Source organism: Macaca fascicularis, chromosome 4 (genome assembly GCF_037993035.2).
Source record: "Macaca fascicularis isolate 582-1 chromosome 4, T2T-MFA8v1.1".
In the NCBI taxonomy this organism is placed as follows: Eukaryota; Metazoa; Chordata; class Mammalia; order Primates; family Cercopithecidae; genus Macaca; species Macaca fascicularis.
The window spans coordinates 78,507,964-78,532,450 of NC_088378.1; the positions used below are offsets into that span (position 1 = coordinate 78,507,964).

The 24,487-nt window shown below is 36.6% G+C and overlaps 1 protein-coding gene across 1 annotated transcript in view; it reads left to right on the forward strand.

Annotated features, from left to right (window-relative positions):
* The window catches only part of GPR63 (G protein-coupled receptor 63), a 43,904-nt gene extending 20,042 nt beyond the window's left edge, over positions 1–23,862 (forward strand). The window contains exon 2 of the mRNA XM_005552319.5: positions 18,285–23,862. Within this exon, the coding sequence (XP_005552376.1) occupies positions 18,435–19,694 (1,260 nt within the window). The 5' untranslated portion in view covers positions 18,285–18,434 and the 3' untranslated portion in view covers positions 19,695–23,862. The remainder of the gene's footprint in view (positions 1–18,284) is intronic.
* The last annotated feature ends 625 nt before the right edge of the window (positions 23,863–24,487 follow it).

Consider the following 24,487-nt stretch of genomic DNA (forward strand, 5'->3'; position numbering starts at 1 on the left):
GTTACCCGTTTCCACTCCCAGTGAATGGAAGTTTCATTTGCACCACATCCTGGTCAATATTTGCTATATTTTATATTTAGTTTTTCAACTTTAGTCATTCTGTTGGGTTTTTATTTTATTGTGATTTTCATTTGCATTTTCCTGATGAGTGGTGAGGAAGAACACGTTTACATATGTTGTGGATTTTGTTTTGTATTGTTTTGTTTTAGCTGTTTGGATATGTTTGTGAAGTTTTTGTTCAAATCCTTTGCCTATCTTTCAGCCTGGGTTGTTTATCTTTTTCTTACAAATTTGTTGGCATTTAAATATATATATTCAAAGGATGAGTCCTTTGTCAGTATGTGATTGCAAATGTCTTCTGCCTTTTGGCTTGCCTTTCTGTTCTTATAATTTCACCTTTTGGTGAATTTATCATTCTTTATAGGCAGTGCTTTTGACATCCTGTTTGTGCCTTAAAAATATATTTGATTTGGAAACTTAATAAATGTTAAGAAACTTAAACTTGAGCTAATTAGAGGCTGATATTTGGTTGTTATGAGAGCTATTCATGCTTATTCCACGAGTGACGTCTTTCAGATGTTGTTTCTCCCAACCTTTCCATGAACCCAGAACGCCAGCTTCCAGCCCACTGAGACTGTGCTCTACCCAGCTTCCCAGCCTTTCAGCTGCCTCTTTTACCAGACTTTCAAGCTTTTCAGCAGCTTTTAATCCTTTCAGCTGCCACTTTGCAGGCTCTTGGTTTCTCAGCTGCCTTGAGAAAACCTCTGAGCTAGCATTTCAGAATTAGCTCATGCCTTCAGGTGAAAAATTACCCGAATTGCAGAGTGCCTCACTTTTCTATACTTCATTTCTCTCAGATCATAGCCTCTCAGGTTCTCCCTGCTTTGGTGGCTCTTAGATGTCTTCAAAGAGATGTAAAAATGTTATCTAGCTTTTTTGGTTGTTTTTGGTGGGAGTGTTTGTCTGCTGCAGGCTTGACTTTATTTGCTAGAAGTGGAAGTCTCTAGGAATGTTTTTAAGGCTTTTGAAATAGCTTCCTGAATTACTATAGGCTTACATTCCCATTGGTGGAGTATCAACTTGCTAGAATTATTTTCATCTTGTTTAAACCTTTGAAAATCTAGACAAAAAATTAATATTCCATTATGTTTGAATTCTCATTTTTACTTGAGTGAGACTGAACACTGTTTCAAACAATGGTTGGTTTTTTGCACCTTCTATTTATGATTTACTTGCGAATATACATTATTATTCGTTGATTTTTAAGAATTTTAATGTGTAATATTGCCTGTATTAACAAATAAGAATCCATCCATTTGAAGATACTATATTAATTGACCAGAATAATTAGCCTTTTCATTAATCTTTATAATGTTTTAATATTTTTGAAGTCAAGGGTTGTGTCCTCTTTTCTTTTGTATTCTGTCTTAGTATCTGGTATGTGGTACAGGTCATATTAACATGAACCGGATTACATTTAAAAAATAATGTAGAGAGAAGAGCAGGAAACCCTTGAGGAATGTTTTCTTATGTCATGCTGTGTTCAGTGGTTTATCTGTATGAAAGTTTGTCTATTTAGGAGCATCATCTCAAGTCTAAGTTCATGAGGCATCACATTTTTTAGCTTTATTGATATATATGATATACAAAAAATTGTACGCCTTTAACATATACATCCTGAAGAGTTTGGACATATGCGTACACCTGCGATATCTTCACCACAACCAAGGCACTGAGCATATTCATCACCTCCAAAATTTTCCTCATGTTGTTTTGTATGTGTGTGTTCTTGTAAGAACACAACATCAGATCTGTCCTCTTAATATATATTAAAATACGCAATACTCTATTGTTAATACAGGTACTATGTTGTACAGCAGATTATTAGAACTTATTCTTCCTGCATAACAAACTTTATAACCATTGAAGAGCACGTCCCTATTTCTCCCTCTCACCAGTCCCTGGCAACTACCATTCTGTTCTCTTCTATGAGTTTGACTATTTTAGATACCTCCTATAAGTAGAATCAGAGCCATTCCAATTTTGAGTTGTTATTTTCTTTCTCACGTCCATGCAAATCACTAACTTAAGATGAAATTCTCCTTTGTGATATATCAGAAAGTACCTGTTTTATAAATCTCCACAAATTTAAAAGGGGAATTGTGTATCTTGGCTTCCTCACATGAAGTTAAATTAATCTCGCTCCTGGAAGCATTCATATAAATGGTGAGTGTCAACCTTACCAGTTGCATTTTGAAGGAATTGAAGTGTTAGACCACTTTAAACTGATTTCAGAGTTCTAAAGCATGCACATAAAAATTTAGAAAATCTAAAACATTCTCTATTCCCATAGTTTATCCAAGTCTTAAGTGTTTGGATTTTAAGAAATCATCCAGTGTAATTTTTAGTCAGCAATATGAAAATTGTGTCTGAGGATAAGGGATAATGGAATTTTCCTTATCCACATTTTGGCTCTATTAATTGTGAAAGTATGATATAACTCACAGAAATGTCCTTGTTTTAGTCACTGCCCTACATTTTTTTTTTTTTTGGTCATTTTGTAAAACACATTATTTGTGCTCATGCTGCCTCAGGCCCTCAGGGAATGGTGTTCTGTAGAAAACTTGAAGCCTTTGGGGAAGGCTGGTCTAAAAATAAAACCCTCAAGGTGTTAGACCAGGGATGAGGGACAGCATTTTTAACATTGCAAATTGCTATATTAAGTGGCATAAAAGTCCGTTCTCTTTCATAGGTTATGTGAGAAGCAGTAAAATCTTTTGGAAAGAGCAGAAACTGTGGAGCCAGGCACCCTGGGTTCTAATTCCAGCCCTCCCACCAGCTGTGTGATTGGCGGCACATTGCCCTCTAAGCCTTGGTTTACTTCTCTTGAAAATGGGGAACATAACTTCTATTTTTGGGGTGGTTTGTCAGGATTAGCAATAATATATGTTAAGGTCTGGTACATGGTAGACATTTAAGAATTGATAGCTATAGTAATTGCACATCTGAAATTTTGTTTCTTTTTCTGGGATAAGACCTTTTTTCTGCCCCTAGTATAATGATAACTCAAAGATGAGAGGCAGTTTACCTGAGTTCCAATCCTTGCTCTACTGTTTACCACCTATGTGACCTTGGGCAAGTTACATAGTTTGTGGCTCAGCTTCCTCATTTATAATTTACATTTCCTCCTTTGCTTGAAAACTTACTAAGGTTTTACATGTATATACTATTGTATGAGATATAAAGTTGGAGATTGAACAAGTACGTACCATTGAATGTCATTTACAAAAAATGACATTTTTTGTATTTTCTGAGTACGTACCATTGAATGTCATTTACAAAAATTTTTTTTTTCTTTTGCTTTGAAGTAACAATACTAGAATTTTCTTTTTTGTTGCATTTTTATAGTAATTTTTTTACATCCTACATTTCAAATATACCACTTTTTATATAAGGTTTTGTTTTACTCATAGTTTAGTATCAGGTAATCTTATGCAGATGTTCATATGATGCCATCTTTATGGCTCACTCTTATGTTAATAAACCATAGTTATTCCTCAGAGACAGAGAATATATAATTGTAGCCACTGGTCAGAGATACAGATAAAAGAATATATGACATCTCAAAAGTAAAACAAACTTGTAGAGGAGACTAAAGACTCTGTAGGGGACTTCAACACTACATTCTCAGCGTTAGATCATCTAGACAGAAAATTAACAAAGAAACCTTGGATTGGACCTAACAGACATTTTCAGAGTATTTCACCCAACAGCTACAGAATACACATTCTTCTCATCAGCACATGGAACATTTTTCTAGGATAAACCATGTGTTGGGATGCAAAACAAATGTCAACAGAATTGAAACCATATCAAGTATCTTTGCAGATGACAATGGAATCAATAACAAGAGGAACTTTGGAAACTTCACAAATAAATGGAAATTAAACATACTCCTGAATGACCACTGGGTCAGTATGGAGTTTTCTCTAAAAACAAAGAGTAGAACTACCATACAATCCAGCAATTTCAGTACTGGGTATGTATTCAAAGCAAAAGGAATTTGTATATCCAGGGATACCTGTGGTCGCATGTTTATCATAGCAGTATTCACAATAGCAAAGATATGGAATCAACCTAAATGTTCATCAACAGACAAAGGCCTAAAGAACATGTATATGTACACAATGGAGTGCTATTTAGCCATAAAAAATGAAAGCATGTTATTTGCAGCAAGATGGATGGAACTGGAGGTCACTATGGTAAGTTAAATAGTCTAGGAACAGAAAGACAAGTACCACATGTCTTATTCATGTGGGAGTCAAAGGAGATATGTCCTGGAGGTAGAGAATAGAATGATAGATACCGGGAGCTAGGAAGATACCAGAAGAGGAAGAGAGGATGAAGAGAGGTTGGTTAATGGATACAAAGATACAGTTAGATAGAAGGTATAAGTTCTAATGTTCAATAGCAGAGTAGGGTGACTATAGTTAGCAGCAATGTTCTTTATATTTCAAACTAGCTAGAAGAGAGAACTTGAAATGTTCCCAACACATAGAAATGTTAAATACTCTAGATGATGGATACTCCAGATACCCCGACTTGATTATTACACATTCTGTACATTTAACAAATGGTCACATGTACCCCACAAATACGTAAAATATGCATCAATAAAATAAAAAAATAAAAAGAAATAGAAATAGGAGACAAAGGGAATTATGAACAAAACCTATCACCCATAGGACTTACCACTTCTTTTGCTTTTTGCATTTCTAAAAGGTTAATCTTTTAGCCACTTAAAAATACATTTTAAAGTTTTCAATTATAATTAATTTTCTCTTTTATTAAATATTGACCTTTCCTGCCACTTGAGTTTCAGTTTTAATTGTCATCAGAAGTCACTTAGCATATTCTCTGAAACAGAGCCCTTGCTGGCATTTAGTTTCTTTTTAGTATTTTTGGGATAAAGTAACAGGAAGGCAAATAAATCTTTGTGCTTAATAATCTCATTTTTTAAAAGTCCATGGAAAAACTGAGTGTTCCTTTGAACATCAGTGAGAAAATTCTTCTTTTTTTGTGGTGAATATTCTGGTTGGAATTAGAAATATATTAGGAATGGAATGGCGTTATAAATAGAATACTACTTGTGGTTCATGCTTAAAATGTACACACAGCATTTTTTCCGTTAGCTTTATTGCATATAGGTTTTAGGTTAGATATGCCTTGCATATAAGGTAATTTTGATGCCATGATGATATGCTCTATATAAAAAATAACTTTAGATAAGCTCTTCCTTACCCTGTCTCACTTTATGTGATTATTGTGTATTCCTTTTTGGTTTGTTTTCAAAGCTTCCTTTGACTCTATTTACAGGTAAACCAGAGAATAACAGAATTCAACAACAAAAAAATGTAGACATTATTATAGTGATCTAAATTTATGGACTGTTCATTTTAATTGCAAAGTAGGTTGCCCAATGAAAGTGATTGCCTTTTAAAAAAAAATGAAATAAAGTTGAAAGTTGCATTGCTTCTGAAGTGAAATGGTTGGTTCTTTATTTCTGGTTCCACCTTTTTCATAACAGAACTCAGGAGTATACTTCCATCCTGGTGTGTCCTTCAACTACCATTCCCCCGGTTTTAATTAGAATCTCTGGATATGTAGCAAGGGCCTAATATAGGAAGGAATATAAATTTATATGTGATACGTTTTTTTCTTTCCTCTCTTAGTTTGCAATTTTCTTTCTTTCTTAGATGAGAGGAAAGATGGGAATGAAGGGAGAACCAAGTGAAATTCTTCTTGGCTAAGAGTGTGGCAAATAACAGAAGAACATGATGTGACATCTTTTCTCTTCAAGTGCAGCCTCTGGCCCAGAATCAGAGAGAGATGCTCCATAATGTCACAAGAGCTCTGCTTTCTTTTAGGCATTCTTTCTTTTAGACTTCCATTTTGTTCAAGACAAAAGCAGACACTCTTGAGTAACACCAGTATTTCAGATTCCTATCTGTTTTCTTCTGCTGTCAGTGATGAGTTGGCTAGAAGACGTGGGTTGTTCCCTTAGTCCTCTCCTAGGCTTTACCAGCGCCAGTTTCTGTTTATCCGTTAGGGTATAGAAGAGTAATTTTAGAACAGCAATTTTTTCATAGTGTTGCCACTCATTTCTTCCTAGCATCCTGGGATCAGTGGAATCAAGGCCAACCTTTAGAGCATATGCAGTGAGTACAGCATTTTAGAGGATTGGACTGGGACTGGGGCTGTTGGGAGGTCTCTACTGGGACCCCTGAGATGCTTGAGCCCAGGTCCTGCAGAATCTGCAGACTGGTTTGCTTCTTACCTTCTTTTCCATGGTTAGAGTGACATAAATGGTTATCGTATCTTAAGCAACACTAGGATACACAGCTTTGTGTTAGGTCAGATAGGTTGCAGCTTGCATCCTCAAGGAATTTTATACAGGAAACAGGAAGAAAAGTGTGACAGAATAGTACAAGATGAATATTGATTTAATGTGAAAAAAATTATACAAAACTGTAAGTGTATGGGTAAAATAATATTTTACTCCCTTAATTTCATACCAGAAAAGAAATCCCTTTTGTCCATTTGGTCTGTTTGTCTATACATATGTACATATGCACAAACACATGCATGTATATATATACACACACATCTACATACATACATAACAATGGGACTATGTTGTATGTCATTCTGCATGTTAATTTTTTTTTTTTTTTAGTATATGATGAACATTCTCTGATGTCACTATTCTAGATTGACATATTGTTTGTGATAGCTGCATGGTATTTCTAGTATGTATGTACCACACTTTATTTAACTGTTATCTTTTTTTTTATTTGAGATGGAGTCTCACACTGTCGCCTGTGCTGGAGTGCAATGGCGCGATCTCAGCTCACTGCAACCTCTGCCTCTTGGGTTCAAGTGATTCTCGTGCCTCAGCCACTGAGTAGCTGGGATTAGAGGCACGTGCCACCACACCTAGCTAATTTTTGTATTTTTACTAGAGACAGAGTTTCACCATGTTGGCCAGGCTGGTCTCGAGCTCTTAACCTCAAGCCATCTTAACCTCAAGGCTGCCTCAGCCTCCCAAACTGCTGGGATTACAGGTGTGAGCCACTGTGCCCCAGCTTATTTAACTGTTATCTTACTGATGAGTATTAAAAAGATGTTGAGTTTTTCACTATGAAGTAATGCTACAATGAACATTCTTATCTGTATGTTTATGCTAGTGTTTTTATCATGTAGAATTCTAGACAATATTTAAATTGTTCAATATTAAGAAATACTGCCTACTCTTACTCCCAAAATGTTGTACCAGTTCATACTCCCACCAATAGGCTATAATAGAGATATTGATTGCATAACATAGTCAAAATTTATCAGGGTAACCAGCCCCCCATATTTCAATGTAGGTTCTTTTCTGTTTTCCTTAAGTATCAGCTGGTCTGAGAAGTAAAGAGAAAGAGTACAAAAGAGAAATTTTACAGCTGGGTCTCCAGGGGTGACATCACATATCGGCAGGTTCCGTGATGCCCCTTGAGCCACAAAACCAGCAAGTTTTTATTAGGGGTTTCAAAATGGGAGGGGTGTACGAATAGGGAATGGGTCACAGAGATCACATGCTTCAAAGGCAATACAATATCACAAGGGCAGAGAGGCAGAGTGAGATCACAAGGCCAGGGCGAAACTAGAATTACTGATGAAGGTCCATGCCCTGCTGGGCACACATTGTCACTGATAAACATCTTAACAGGAAACAGGGTTCAACAGCAGACAACTGGTCTGACTAGAATTCACCAGGCTGGAATTTCCTAATCCTAGCAAGCTTGAGGTCACTGCAGGAGACCAGGGCGTATTTCATCCCTTGTCTACAACTGCATAAGACAGACACTCCCAGAGCGGCCATTTTAGATACCTCTCCCTGGGAATGCATTAATTTTCCTAGGGTTATTCCTTACTGAGAAAAGAATTCAGCGATATTGCTCCTATTTGCTTTCTAAAGAAGAGAAATATGACTCTGTTCTGCCCAGCCCTTCAGGCAGTCAGACTTTATGGTTATCTCCCTTGTTCCCTGAAAATCGCTGTTATCCTGTTCTTTTCAAGGTGCCCAGATTTCATATTGTTCAAACACACGTTTTACAAACAATTTGTGCAGATAACGCAATTATCACAGGGTCCTGAGGTGACATACATCCTCAGCTTATGAAGATGACGGGATTAAGAGATTAAAGTAAAGACAGGCATAGAAAATGAAAAGAGTATTGATTGGGGAAGTGATAAATGTCCATGAAATCTTCACAGTTTATGTTCAGAGATTGCAGTAAAGATAGGCATAAGAAATTATAAAAGTATTAATTTGGGGAACTAACAAATGTCCATGAAATATTCACAATTTATGTTCTTCTGCCATGGCTTCAGCGGGTCCCTCCCTTCAGGTTCCCTGACTTCCTGCGACAGAAGTCTGTAGAAGATTATGGTTATAATATGTTGTAATTTGATATCACTTTGTAGTTTATAATTCACTTTCATCTATCTTATTTAATTCACCAGCCTATGATGTGGTTTTATATCTGCATCTTTGAGATAAGGACATTTGAGAGTCAGGAAAGTTCACTGACTTGCCTGAACATCTTAGTTAATAAATGGAAGGGCCAAGACTATTACCCAGATATTTTTTCTCTACTTTTGACATCCTTATAGTAAGTTAATTTAGGAAAGGCTTGAGGTTGGCCATATTTAGATGACATTTTCTTAGCATTTGTGAAAGTTGATAGGTTTTATGTAGTACTGGGTTACTATGGATTTGAAGGAAGAGAAAAATACAGAAAATGATTCAAATCAAATTTCATATAAAGAGAACATATTTATTGAACCATGAAATAATTTTTTGGTTGTATATATACGTAATATCTATCTGTAGATATACATACATGCCTATATCTATATCTATCTGTAGATATAGATACATGCCTGTATCTGTATCTAATCTGTATATCTTTATGTCTCTGTCTAGGCAGCCTAATGAATTTTAACATCAAGGCAGAATTGTGTATAATGAGTTTCTTTCTAAGTTGTAATATGGTGGTCCTATCTCTTTTGTAAGATTTGCAGTCTGAGTCATGGTAGAGATAACAGGCAGTTAGACACATTAGTTAGCATGCACTCTGAATACAGGGCCATTTGAAGGCCTAACTGGTGAGGCAAAGATAGCAGGATTCTCCTGGAAGGGTTAGAGATGGAAGTTGTAGAAGAGAGGCTATGATTCTAATGGGCTGGTAAAGCCAGTATACTCCAGCATATATGTGGATCCAAGGATGGTCTTTTATTGGAAATTAGAAAGTGAGGTTGGTTTTGAAAATTTTCAGTATAGAGATACAGTCAAAATAATATAAAAGAAGAGAAAAAGGAAAGGAGCAGAAAGGAAGGAAAATAAAAACATTTTGAAGAATTAGAGATGGCAGGACGAGATAAAGAAAGAAGCTGGCCCTGTTTAGTTGACTGGAGTTCAGTGTAGGTGTCCCACTTTTTTGCTGCTTTTCTCTGCAGTCCCAGTTTTGATGAGGACTGCTTTGCAGAGTTTTATGGACGCCCTCAGGACTTCAGCCTGTGAAACTCTTCTGAAAAACAGCCAGCATTTATATTACTGCAGCATTGGGAAATCCTTTTGGGCACTGAAAGAACTGGCCTGAAGAAGTCTTTCCTTTTACTCACTAAATATTCACTTCTATTGGGATTGTAGAATTTTCATTTTGTTTCATGTGAAATTGTGATTAAAAGGTGGTCACTCCAGTTTTAGCAACCGCATGGGAAAACTAATCTCGTTACTTTGGAGCTTTATTGTATTTTTACCAGATATTTGTATCATCTGCATTGGGAAACACCGAGCAAATTCAGCACTGTTAAGATTTTTTTACTGAGTCTTATTTTTTGAAAGGAAAAAAAAGTATTTGTATTTTTCATGCATATTTACATTCCATGTGTCATATATTTTTGGCAGACCTAGACTTCTGTAATCAAGGCATAGAGCCCTACATTTACATGAATATCCTGGTAAAATATATGGATATAATCCTGATTCATTTCCACATCATTTCTAAATTTATTGTAATTGCTTTTTAAATTTAGCAATATGTTTTTGAAAATATACAAGTGATATGTAAAAGAAAACAAAGTGTTATGTTTTTCTTATACTGGTGGCATTTCTGTACGTTATATTCTCTGTTTTATAGCATAGCATAGTGACTGAGAACAGACTTCCTGGGTTTAATTCTCAGCTTTGCCCGTTATTAGTCGTGTGACCTTGGACATGTTACTTGACCATTCTGTACAATCGTTCTGTCATCCTTAAAATGGATATTATAGCAGCAGGAATATCATAGTTGCTGTGAAATTTTTAAAGCTAACATATTCAAAGAGCTTAAGGCAGTTCTTTGATATTATACTTCCTAACAAAACTCAGGAGATAAAAGGTTATTCTTAAGAATGCAGATTGCCCCTTTGAATACTGAATATCTTGATATGTCTGTTCCTTTATGCTTCTGGATACTTAAAAAACAAAATTTTAAGAGTTTTTTTTTTTTTGAGTTCCCACTGTTTTTATTTGAAATCTGTAACCCCAGTGGAGGTGATTATTAACTTTCTGATTACTTTTTTCTGATATGTGTAGGATATTGTGTGAAAGGAAGGAGGCACAGGATACTAAATATATTGATGTTATGCTTCATGGCCTAATTTGGTAAAATCCAGCATATGGATATATTCTAATAAAAACAAAGTCACCAATCATGGAAGTAGTCCGTGTAATCCACTTGTCACCAAGTAGCTGGCTAGTGTCTCCAGGAGATTATGTCATATTCAGTAAGTTTAGTTTTGGTCCCTGTGTTCCCACGTTGCGTGTTCAGTGGCTATAGCTAGATTGATCTGGGTGAGTGAAAGTCCATGTTGTTGAGCACATGTACAACCTCTGTCCCTTCTGCCATGGCTATGTTGTTCACGAACTCTTTAGGGAAGGACAGGAGTGACTAGAGAAAGAGATTGGTTGATCTCAATAGAATAGGTCATCTTGTCTGCCTGGTTATCAAGCTCTTCTATTGAAAATTGCTATTTGGTGAGCATTTACATGACTAGCCAGTCAAACCATTAGCTACTGTCTATGATGAATGTAGTTTTTCATCTCTGGCATGAATTCTTCAAAATGAACAACCAAGTATAGTATTCAAAATGTTGCCCACTGGGAGGTTTTCTCTGCTCTGCCCTTAAGGGCTTCCAAGTGGGGCTGTAATGCTACAACTCGGCACAATAAATCAGGCCTAAATTTTTTTCTTCTTTAGTTAACTGGTCATGAGAAACTCCTCTCAGTGAGGTCACAGGTGAAGTTTAAAGAGAGGATCATTACAGCAAAAATAGGAGCTGTGGGAATCTCAGCCATTTGCTCATGTAACCGAACTGTGCCCTGAGCACCTGCCAGGTCTGATTTCATACATACCCTTCTGCATAAGGCTGAAATGCTCCATGCAAACCCAACTGTATGGCTTCAGAAGGTCAGACAGCACCAAGTTTATGTGGAGCACTCATGTTCCATAGCTTTATTCCAAAATACTAAAGATCTGGTCTGACCTTTAAGGGGCCTGCCAAATGCTATACAGAATCCCTGTGTGCCACAGACACTTAAAACACCAGTGAATCTTTCGGCTCAGTGGCAGAGCAGGTTTCATAACAGCCTGGACCTGTTGTGGAGCCTTCTCTTATTATTACTGATTACTCAAATATGGCAGCTTTTCAAGCTACTTGATCAATAGGTCAGAATAACATACCCAAATGAGGTGTATGTTGCCTCCAGAGTCCAGAAAAGCCAACTAAATGCTGTGTCTCTGTATTAGTGGTAGGCAAGAGAGCTATCACTTTGAAAGGGATATCTTGAAATACTATAAGACCCCTAGAAAATTTAAAAGATGTAGTCAGCATGTAATGGACAGCATGACATTCTATGGACTAGAAGTACAACCAAGGTCCCTGTGGACTAGATTATGATAGTGTGCAGGAGACTTGACAGAGCCCTGAGGTAGGACAGTAGGGTAGGCAAATGCTTCAAGTAGTCTGCTAACACATATAGAGAAAACCAGAATTTGACAAATCAATAGCCGTATACCAGATGCCAGGAAATACATTGATGTGCTCCATCAGTAAAACCACATCTGATACAGCATCTGCACTCTTCAGAATCCATCTGTTTTCTACAAAGCCAAAGAGGCAACTTGAATAGAGATATGGCAGAATTGATCACCTTCTTCTTCCAAGTCCTTGATGGTGACTCTAATCTTTGCAATCTCTGCAGGAATTAAATGTTGCTTTTGGTTTACCATTTTCACAGGTAGAAATAGATAGTTCTAGGGGTTTGCAGTTAACCTTTCCTACCATTATAACCCTTGCTCCACAGATTAGAGAACCAGTGAGGGAATCTGCTGAGTTTGTCTGTTCTAACACTGCATTTCAAAACTGGTAGAATAACCATGGCATGAGTTCTGGGATGAGTGGGAGTTGTACTGAGCCCAAACTTCATTAATCATGAGATTTCCATAAACTTCTGCTCTGAATAGAAGCAGTACCATAGAATATGATACTGACATGGTTGGGATGTTTGTCCCCTCCAAATCTCATGTTGAAATGTAATCCCCAATGTTGGAGGTTTGGACCTGCTGAGAGCTATTTGAGTCATGGGGTGGATCCCTCATGAAAGGCTTGATGCTGTCCTCCGAATAGTGAGTGAGTTTTTGCTCTGAGGTCACACAAGATTTGGTTGTTTAAAAGGCTGTGGCACTAACCCCTCTTGCTCTCTTTTCCTGCTCTCACCCTTCACCTTCCACCGTGATTGTAAGCCTCCTGAAACCTCTCCAGGAGCAGATGCTAGCACCATGCTTCTCACACACCCTGCAGAATTGTGAGCCAAAATAAACCTCTGTTTCTTATAAATTATGCAGCCTCATCCTTTGGGGAAAAAAGTGTGTGTGTGTGTGTATGTATATATATGTATATATAAATGCTAACAAATTTATAAGAAAAAGATAAACAACCCAGCTGAAAGATGAACAAAGGACTTGAACAAAAACTTCACAAAAATATCCAAACAGCCAAAACAAAACAAAAAAAAATGGAGAATAAATATGTAAGTGAATTATTAATTTTAGGATTTCTAAAAGTTAAGAAAGGAAAATATTCTACTGTTGGCTTATCAGTAAATATACTATTTACATAACTACATTATTACAGTACTGTAACTCAAAAGTTTCAAATAAAGATTTTGATAGTACAAAGGGAAGAGAAATAAATTGGGCAATGCTGTGACAGCTAAATCTACATCTATACTTACAGGAAATCAGGAGTTAATATATATAATTGATAAACCAATAAGTAATTTCTTCATGTTATTTAGATATATAAAGAATATATAAAGAATAAAAATAGGAAAAAAACCTTTAATTAAGAATGACTATTACTAAAAACAGGAATGGGGTGGTGAAGGTTGGGACAGGGTTTGATGATCACCTTAAAACTTATCTAATTATTTTTAAAATGTGTGTATTTCATGAATATTAAGATGAGTAAACAAAAAATTGATCCCACAAAACAGTGCAAATGAATTTAGTTATCTAAATATTTATCGGACTGTGTGCAAAGCATAGTGGTTGTAGGGAGCAATGGGATTAATAAAATCAATGGCTGCCTTCTAGAAGAATATAGCCTTTTCAGAGAATAAAACAAGTATTTAAAGCACTCCAAAGATCACTTGAGCTTGGGAGGTTGAGGCTGCCGTGAGCTGTGATTGTGCCACCGCACTCCAGTCTGGGTGATATACCCTGCTTAAAAAAAACAAAATAAAGCACTCCAGTGGCAGATAAGACTAAGGAAAGAGAACCAAGAGAATACCGCAACCTCCACTGACCATTCTAGCTACTGAAGCCCTATAAATGTGACATTCTGGCACACTCCAAATATAAAACACTCCACTTATATCATTAACCTGATAACCCCAGCATTGTTTCTGTAGATGCAATAAGAGAGAATCATAAATCCAGTCACTTCTACCATATGTGAGTTTTACAAATGTACATACATGTGGTGTGTTTGTATAAACATATGTGTATTATGTATGCATATATCATGTGCACACATTCACACATAATTTAAAATGTTTCTCACTTGGAAGATTTGTTAAACATTTCCGACAAATGGCAAATAAAGACTAGTCTAGATTGGATTTAACATTAGGACTGCTGTGTAAATGTTACCAACCTAAGCTAATTGTCTGTTGATCTCATGCTGCTACTGTCCTATTTCATTTGGAAATACAAATTTTAAGTATGAAACTTTTTTACTTAGTCTTATATAAAATTCAAAGAAACTTCAGGTCACAGTGATATTTGATGAGAAATGCTTAGAGGAAATAATATTTTAATGTAGTTACTGTGAGCATTCAGGAGCACTGCTTTGGTTATTAGACTTCGTAAGAAAAGGAAGAAGGCCAGGGAATATTTACATTCCAGTGAGCCAGGAGTGAAGTAAGACCACTGTACAGATACTGAATGAAGCAAAGGCATTATTAAGTCTGTTCATGCTATGTTCCTTAGTATTTTAAATTCAAGTTATTTCCCTTAATGTTTAACTACAAAAATGCCTTTGTTTAATCTCTTTGTTACAAACTCTTTATTTCTTAGAGAAATTGACCATTTATATTTAATAGGCACCGAAAAGTTGATTAGAGTCTCTGCTTATGGGCTGGTTTGACAGTGGGTGGGCTTCCATGTACAGGGTGACTGGGCACCAAGCTGGCATTCTACCATCAGATATTAGTATCTAGAGGTTTTTCCTCTGTGGCTATTTAGTTACAGTCTTTCAGTCTTCTGCATAGGCAATATGTTCCTGGCTTCTGGCAGTCTGAGAGCAGGATGGCGAAAGGAGCTGTGTTCTCAAATTGAATATGCATTCACTCAGTTCCCCCGTTTTCAGCCTTGCACTGATATTTTCGACTTTGGTGCTTGTCAGGTTCAGTTGTGCCACAGAGTTGGGCTACTGAAATGGAGATAGATGCTTTCATATGATTGTTCAGAGAGGAGGAGAACTAGATGTGCAGTGGGGTTCCAGTGTCTCTGATTTTCAGTCAGTTTTCCAGTTTTCAGCTCTACCTATACTCTCTGTGGTAACTGGCATCCACAGATTCTCTGGGGATCTACAGGATCGTTTCAGTTTTTTCGAAGCATATTTCCCTGGAAGTATTGAGAATAAATTGTTCTCTGTTCTGCTTTCTTAAGACCACAACACCATTTGCTTTTTTTTTTGCCTTAAAACATTAAAAAACATCCTGGCTAACCAGGTGAAACCCCATCTTTACTAAAAATACAAAAAAAAAAAAAAAATTAGCTGGGTGTGGTGGTGGGTGCCTGTAGTCCCAGCTACTTGGGAGGCTGAGGCAGGAGAATGGTGTGAACCCGGGAGGTGGAGCTTGCAGTGAGCTGAGATCGTGCCACTGCACTCCAGCCTGGGCAACAGAGCGAGACTCCGTCTCAAAAAAATAAATAAATAAATAAATAAATAAATAAATAAATAAAATGAATTTAAAAAATTTTTTTATCTACTAATGTGTCTTTCATTTATACCTCTTGTCCTTTTGGTTTATATACTTTGTTTAAAAAAATCCCTTTACTGTCATTTCAGTGTGATTTTGGGGATGTGGACTGTGGTCAGTCTGCATTTTTAACCAGAAATTTAGAAGCCTTTTACTTGCTCACCATTTTCGTTTTAGTATCTGGCACGTAGTAGGTTCTTAAACAGATATTTGATGAAATATTAAATGAATTGTTAGAAGTTTTTATAGTTGTGGGAGGCTTTTATGGTAGAATGATGTTATGACTATGCAAATATAACAAGTTAAAAGGCATCTTTTAAATTATGGTTTTACTTTGGCTTCATTCCATTTTTTGTTTTTGTTCCTTAACATGGTCAAGGGAATGAAATACTTTGAACAGTGTAGTAGTGCAGGATGGATATATGTTAGTTTACTTGGTCAAACACAATTTTAGCTGTCACATTAGGCTTAAGATACACAATTGTCTATTTATAATTTTTCTAGAGAAATTACCTCTACCTCTATAGAGGTAGACTTGTATTGAGATTAATTTATAATTATGCACAGCCTTTAGTCTTAATTATATGTATATTTAGGGTACTTCTGTAGAGGCCGATGGTGATTATGGTGTAAAAATCTTCCAACTACCACTGCTGTCTTTCCACTGGCCCCTTTGTGGTTAATAAAGTTCAAGAGCAGCTGGCTTAGTGTGGCATCATATCCAGGTATGTTTTGTATTACAAAGTGAATATGTGAGGATAGATAAAATCTAGTAAGGGCAAAGAAATTAAACTGTAGAAGTGAAAGTAAGTAGTAAAGTTGATATTTTGAAGGAGTAGATCAGGATTCTTCTTTTTTATAAAGGCAGCCCTGGACAAAGAAAGATGGGATTGTAGAGCTATAGGTATAGTAGAGAGTCCCTGATTTGGCTACATTGCTGGATCTTAGATCTTAGAAATGTGATATTCCTGCCCATCATACACTAGTAAGTGAATGAATGAAATTTTGACAATGACCCTTAAAATCAATGACTAGGCTGGGTGCAGTGACTGATGCCTGTAATCCCAGCACTTTGGGAGGCTGAAGCAGGTGGATCGCCTGAGGTCGGGAGTTCCAGAACAGCCTGACCAACATGGAGAACCCCCATCTCTACTAAAAATACAAAGTTAGCTGGGCATGGTGGCACATAGCTGTAATCTCAGCTACTGGGGAGGCTGAGGCAGGAGAATCGCTTGAATGTGGGAGGCGGAGGTTATGGTGAGCCGAGATCGCGCCGTTGCACTCCAGCCTGGGCAACAAGAGTGAAACTCTGTTTAAAAAAAAAAAAAAAATTCAGTGACTGATTCTAAGTCAAAATAATGAGTAAACTGCAATTTGTTTTAAACTGCTGTACATTTATGTTTTCCCAGTCTTTTAAGAGCTTATTAAAGGAATCTTGCCAGAAATTCAGAGACTTCTTTCTAACTATAAAGAGGTTACCTGTCCAGTAAAGACCTACATAAGGAAAAACCCATACCACAAAATGTGTAAGACAGCAGATTAAGAAAGTCCCTTACAGAAAACTCTAGAGCTACAGAAATCTGGTTAAGAAATTGGGGGTTAGGATAAGACAAATGTGATAAGAAACTCTTTGGAGTAGATTCTTTGTAAGTTTTCTGGAGTAGATTCTTCATACCTGAATTTTTTTAGTCATCTCTCCTTTAACATCTCTAACTTTGTGATTTGGTTGACACATTCTGATCAAGTTGCTAACACAAAATAAGATTGGTTATTTAGGGAGAAGAAAATAGAGAAGATAGATGTATATATATCAGAAAAGAAAGGATGAAAGTCAGTGGACTTGGGAGAGAAGAGAGACTATGAGAAACAAAGAGAGCTTTAGTAAAATAAAACTTCTGAAAATATTACCAAGACTTCTTACTTAGAATTTTTCTCTCCTCTTGAGTAAATTCTCCAGTATGGTTGGTGGTGGAACTTCTGGAAAGAAATTAAAAATGAATGAATTTTTAATTCAAAAACTAAAAATGAAAAAAAATTGATGAATTAATTGGATAAATAAATAGAAAGCAAGCCAATAAAACGTTTCAGATCTTCATTGACAATTACCTAGTACCTACTTAATAAGGATGTTAGAACTAAAAATTGTTATGTGTGAAATAGGAAACCTGCTTTAGGTTTCTTTGTCATCCGGTTTTGTGCTAATGTAAAATTAGAGTAAGAACTTGTATCAAACAACTATTAACTAAAAAAAATAGTGCTCTCAGGAGAACCAGGTAATAAAAATCTTTATTAATAGCGACTATAGAAAAGCATGAAAATTAAAATTAACATTTAATTAAAATTAAAGCCACTGGAAATATTTTAAAAATTAACAGTAAGATTGTAACTTTTGTCTTTGGGGCAGTAATACGTTTTGAGATTCCTTGCACTTTTGCTTTATATATGAATGTCATGAAATTTCCACCATGGTTGACGAAAGATAAAATAACAACAGTATTTTAGTGTTGACTACACTGGAGGCTAAAATATTTTTAAAGGATCAAAAAGAGCAAAACTGATCCTTCATAATGAAAGGCAGCCCTGGAGTTAAATGTTATTTACAAATCTCATTTCTCATTGATTTTTTGTGTTTTGGTTTTGTTTTCAGGCAAAAGGACTCTTGTGGAAGATGGAACTCATTGTCCATTTTCCAGAATGTATTTCCAAGCCCATCAATGGAACCTGATACTGCTGTTCTGTGTTGAAATGCTTGAAGAACACCTGCATCTCTGCTTGCATCTTCCATCCTACCGAAACCATGGTCTTCTCGGCAGTGTTGACTGCGTTCCATACCGGAACATCCAACACAACATTTGTAGTGTATGAAAACACCTACATGAATATTACACTCCCTCCACCATTCCAGCATCCTGACATCAGTCCATTGCTTAGATATAGTTTTGAAACCATGGCTCCCACTGGTTTGAGTTCCTTGACAGTGAATAGTACAGCTGTGCCCACAACACCAGCAGCATTTAAGAGCCTCAACTTGCCTCTTCAAATTACCCTTTCTGCTATAATGATATTCATTCTGTTTGTGTCTTTTCTTGGGAACTTGGTTGTTTGCCTCATGGTTTACCAAAAAGCTGCCATGCGATCTGCAATTAACATCCTCCTTGCCAGCCTGGCTTTTGCAGACATGTTGCTTGCAGTGCTGAACATGCCCTTTGCCCTGGTAACTATCTTTACTACCCGATGGATTTTTGGGAAATTCTTCTGTAGGGTATCTGCTATGTTTTTCTGGTTATTTGTGATAGAAGGAGTAGCCATCCTGCTCATCATTAGCATAGATAGGTTCCTTATTATAGTCCAGAGGCAGGATAAGCTAAACCCATATAGAGCTAAGGTTCTGATTGCAGTTTCTTGGGCAACTTCCTTTTGTGTAGCTTTTCCTTTAGCCATAGGAAACCCTGACCTGCAGATACCTTCCCGAGCTCCCCAGTGTGTGTTTGGGTACACAACCAATCCAGGCTACCAGGCTTATGTGATTTTGATTTCTCTCATTTCTTTCTTCATACCCTTCCTGGTAATATTGTATTCATTTATGGGCATACTCAACACCCTTCGGCACAATGCCTTGAGGATCCATAGCTACCCTGAAGGTATATGCCTCAGCCAGGCCAGCAAACTGGGTCTCATGAGTCTACAGAGACCTTTCCAGATGAGCATTGACATGGGCTTTAAAACACGTGCCTTCACCACTATTTTGATTCTCTTTGCTGTCTTCATTGTCTGCTGGGCCCCGTTCACCACTTACAGCCTTGTGGCAACATTCAGTAAGCACTTTTACTATCAGCACAACTTTTTTGAGATTAGCACCTGGCTACTGTGGCTCTGCTACCTCAAGTCTGCATTGAATCCACTGATCTACTACTGGAGGATTAAGAAATTCCATGATGCTTGCCTGGACATGATGCCTAAGTCCTTCAAGTTTTTGCCGCAGCTCCCTGGTCACACAAGGCGACGGATACGTCCCAGTGCGGTCTATGTGTGTGGGGAACATCGGACGGTGGTGTGAATATTGGAACTGACTGACATTTTGGGTGATGCTTGTTCTTTATTGACATTGAAGTTTCTTTCTCATAGCCTCTCCACTTATACTTTATTGTTTTTTATGGACTTTGTGTATGTATGTGTGTGAGCAGTGTAAAGAAAGAATGGTAATTATGGTTCTGTTACCAAGAATAAACAATAGGAAAGTGATTACAAATATTACCTCCAGGGTTCAATAGAAATCCTCAATTTAGGGTGAGGAGATGTTTTTTTGGTTTTGGTTTTTGGGTTTTTCCTTGATTGATTTTGTTTTCATAGTAGGAATCAGGATTGTGCTTTATTGAGCCTGCAGTTATATTAAATTGTAGGCATTTTATGTGCTGCTAAGGTATGCTTAGTTGAGTTTATTAAGACTTTTTTTTTTCTGGAAGACACTGCTGCTTTTTACCATCACATTGGAGCCAAACATCTCAATCAATATATATTTAGATTTATTTTAAAAACTAACCCAAGAAGGTTAGTGACATTTTAAAGGTCATTACTATTTACTTTGGTGCACTTTAAGAGACAATGTACAAATTAATTCAGTCTTATTTTTCAGAATTGTTTTTATACATGATACGTGCTTTAGGAAACGTGCATTATCATTTATGGGAAGATAGTTTTAAAAAATGTTTTATCTGCATGTACAGTTGTAAAAGAGAGAACATAAAATGTAGAAATTTTTCTAAGCACAATAGCAACTCTTCAGAGCAATAGCACAAAATCAAGGAGACAGCATCCTTGCGAATTTAAAAGGTGAATGTAGTGAGGGGGATGGCAGGTGGCTGGTGCAGGCTGTGGTGATTCCTTTTACTCAAGGGTTTTTGTGGAGTATAGGGAGAAGGGGTTGACATTTATGGACCTATGTTTCAGGCACTGTACATCATTTTATCCTCACAAGATGCTGTGAGGTAGGTATTATTGTTTTCATTCTTAGAGGTGAAGAAAGCAGGTCTCAGAGGGACTAAAATCCTGCCCAAGGTTAGTGGTAGAGCTGGGATCCAAAAATCTGTCAGAATCCTGAGGCTGCGCTGTTCCAGTATGCCACACAGACAGTTCATTCAGTTTAGATGTCTCATAGTCAAGAGGGAACTCTATGCATCCTTTAATTTTTTAGACTATAATATTCTTTTTAAAAATTAGCCTTTATTTTCTTACTACCAAAAGAAATATGAAGGCATTACAGAAACACTGGAAAATAGAAAAGAAAAAATATAATCACTTACAACTACTTTTTGTTTTTTGGAGACAGAGTCTCGCTTTGCCACCCAGGCTGGAGTGCAGTGGTGTGATCATGGCTCATTGTAGCCTCAACCTTGCAGGCTCAGGTAATCCTCCTGTCTCAGCCTCCTGAATAGCTGGAACCACACACACACACACACACACACACACACGTGTGTGCCACCACACACACACACACACACACACACGTGTGTGCCACCACACCCAGCTAATTTTTTGTATTTTCTTTTGTAAAGACAAGGTTTCACCATGTTACCCAGGCTGGTCTCAGACTCCTGAGCTCAAATGATGTGCCTGCCTTGGCCTCCCAAAATGTTGGGATTACAGGCATGAGCCACCACACCTGATTTACAACCACTGTTTAATGTGAGACTTAAAAATCTTAGAAAAATAAGGCTATGAAGGAAATCCAGTGATTTTTTTGTTTTTGATTTGCAAAACAAGTGACTAACAATTATTGAGAAATTAAAGAGCTGTGTGTAGGTCTTGAGCCTGTGGGTTTGGGGGTTTCTAGTTGTCCACCTGTGTTAGTTCTAAGTGTTCTGGGTAAAACAGTATTGCCCCAATGCTTGCCCTAGCAGAGCTGGAGTTTGTGAACGTACTCAGATGTGTGTCTCCTACAAAGAAGGGAAAATGAACCCTGGTCTGAGCCTAGAACAAGTTTTAATGGGGCATGTCTGACATTTCAAATTATTTTTCTCTTGCTGACAGTCTGCTCCCAGGTACATCTAAGGCCTTGGTCAGCTTCTCTGTTACCAGTGGCTCACTTTATAAAACAGCCCACAGGGATAAGGGCTGAAAGTATAGCCACTTGGCTACATCATTGATTAATTAAGTAAGTTAACTGTGGACTTACAGCATCTTTTCAGGATGTTAGTGCTTTGTGAGCCAGTGGAAAAAAATAAGCTTCTATTTCTTCATTTGTAAAACCAGAGAGTTGGATTAGATGAATCTCTAACGTCCTGTCCAACTCAAATGTGCTTTCCTCCATACTAGGGTATAGATTTTTGAAGAGCCAAGCTGACTTCAGCATCACCTCACTCTTTGGTCTCTAGTATTACTTCTTTACATTTTACTTCATTAGCTATTTCTTAATATTAAATATCTGAAGAGCTTGTGGCACTGTGTCCGGAGTTTAGGGCATTGAAAGGTTGATGACATCATGAAAGACCTGGGAAACCCTGCTCTTAAGGAAATTGTACCGGTGTTGGAACTCATTGACCAGTTAAAGAGCTCTTTGGAGACTCAAGCATATTATTCAACATGTTTTTGGGATTATCTTCAAATGATAGTCACCTACCTCTTTCATTTCTAATTTTTATTCACAAGTAAAATTGTTTTTGTCCATAGGGATTTTATAGGACATAAGCACTGTAGTAGATACTAGTAGCATGTTGTATTTTGCTTTCCATTTTCAATATAAACTAGATTTCAAGCAGATATCGATACGGACTTTTTTTTATTAGACTTTCTCTGAGGAAAGTCAGCATGATCTGTATTCATCTTACATATTGGTAGGTCATGAAGACTCCTTTTTGGCTGGAGTTGAAACTGAGCTTTGTTTTCTTTGTTCCTGTTTTATGGGCAGTCTTTAGGTACTTTCATGCTACTTAATAGGCAGTGCCTCATTTGGTGAGAGTTCTGGAGTGCCTGCCGAGACGCTCCCTGTTTGTGAACAAAGATTATGAAGGGGTCTTTGTGAGAATTCAGCAACAACACTGAACAGCAGTTTTTTTTTACACTGGATTATCTTGATCTGATGAGAGTTTACAAATCATTTTGAACATTTTTATTATGTATACATTTTGAAAGCTTTAAAAATAAGTACTACGGAGCACCTTTGAGAAATGTAGGAGCAAAATCATTTGTTGCCTATTCCCCCATATTTTCTTGAGGCAGGGAAAGATACCACTACTAATTCTCACTGCTGACAGGCATAATCCGAAATGGTTTTTTGTTTGCCTATTTTTCCTTCTGGCTAGTAAGAAGCATGACCACAAACGAAATATTTGTGGTCAAAAGAAAGATGCAAGAGAAATTCCAAATAGTATGAAGTCATGTTTTTTAAACTTTTAATACATGTTTAAGCATTCCCAAGGGAGCTTGTTAGCAGTACAGATTCCTGGGCCCCCAGAGGATCTGTGGTTGAGCCCAGGAATGTGCATTTTTATTTTATTGAGCACTCTGCCTGACTCTGGCTCAGGTAGTCCCTGGGAAACACTTCAGGAAACATTCCTGTAGAAAATATATCTATTTAAATATTGTCTGTTTTATCCCACAATGTTTGTTTTGCGTCGCAAGCCATTATCTTCTAGGCATGGGTAATCCACATTGAGAGGAAAATCTACACAACATTGTGCCTAATTTGCTGCCATCTGTGTTTGTGCTGGATCTTGCCAGTGTTAGCTTTATTTTCTTTCAACTGGCAAAATACTGATAAAGCATATAGCTTCACAGTAGAGCAAAAAAGGTGACTAAATTGAAAGTCATGACTGTCAGCAGTCTAATTATGCTAATATTTTATTTTCTTCTAGAGAGGTATCTTTATTGTATGTAATTCCCTGAAGAAATGTAAAGATTTATCTAATTCCCATTGCTCTGCCAGTTGTGTTCGATGGAAGCATTGAAGTAAAATAAAATAACCTTTTTAATCTCTGTATTTCTGTTGCCCACAAAGATATTTAAATTTTTTCTTGATCTTTGTTTTTGTTTATGTGAAAATATTTACGTATGTATCATTTCTGTATATATCACAGAAAAATTTTCACTTGCTTGACATTTTATTCTACAATGATTTTTAGTTTAAGTTTAAAGAATGGCTACATTCAGATTTATTTTCACAACTATAGTCCTGCTAAACTGCCTTCATTGAAAACTCAGTTTTTATAATAAAATATGTCAAAGCACAAGTTTGTTATTGGAGGTAAATTATGTTTCTCAGATATCTATTGGTACTAGACCTTTGTGATTAAAATTAATTTATTTTACAATAGTAACTGACCTATATGGAGAAAAAGAAACACCTTGAATTATGGGTTCTAATATTTAAATATAAAAAAATAAAAAAATATGGTTATTTGTGCATATTCTTATCACAACCAAGAAAACAGCTCCTAATAAGAAAATAAATAAATATTTAACATTTCTAAAGTGGAGTTTTTTTTAAAAAAAGGACTACTGCATCTCATTTAGAAACGTTTATCATGAATAATAATTTCTGTTAAAAGCTGAATTTAGCTTCAGATTGTGCTTCCTTTGGGTTCTTATTTTCAAATTAGACCTCAAGACCTGTGTGCATATAACTGTATTCTAGTTTTAGAAGTTCTCAGAGTAGTTCAAGATGATATGACAAAAAACTAGTAGTATAGTCAACAATTGTTAGTAGAGTTATAAAGCTGTTAAACAGCTTTAAGAAATTCTGTCTAGGAAAGTGATGAAAATTTTACTGCTGAATTATTTAAAATTAGATTGTCAGTTTGGCAAAGCAATGATAATGTCTGCTTCTATTTTGATGAAATGATTTCATACTGCATT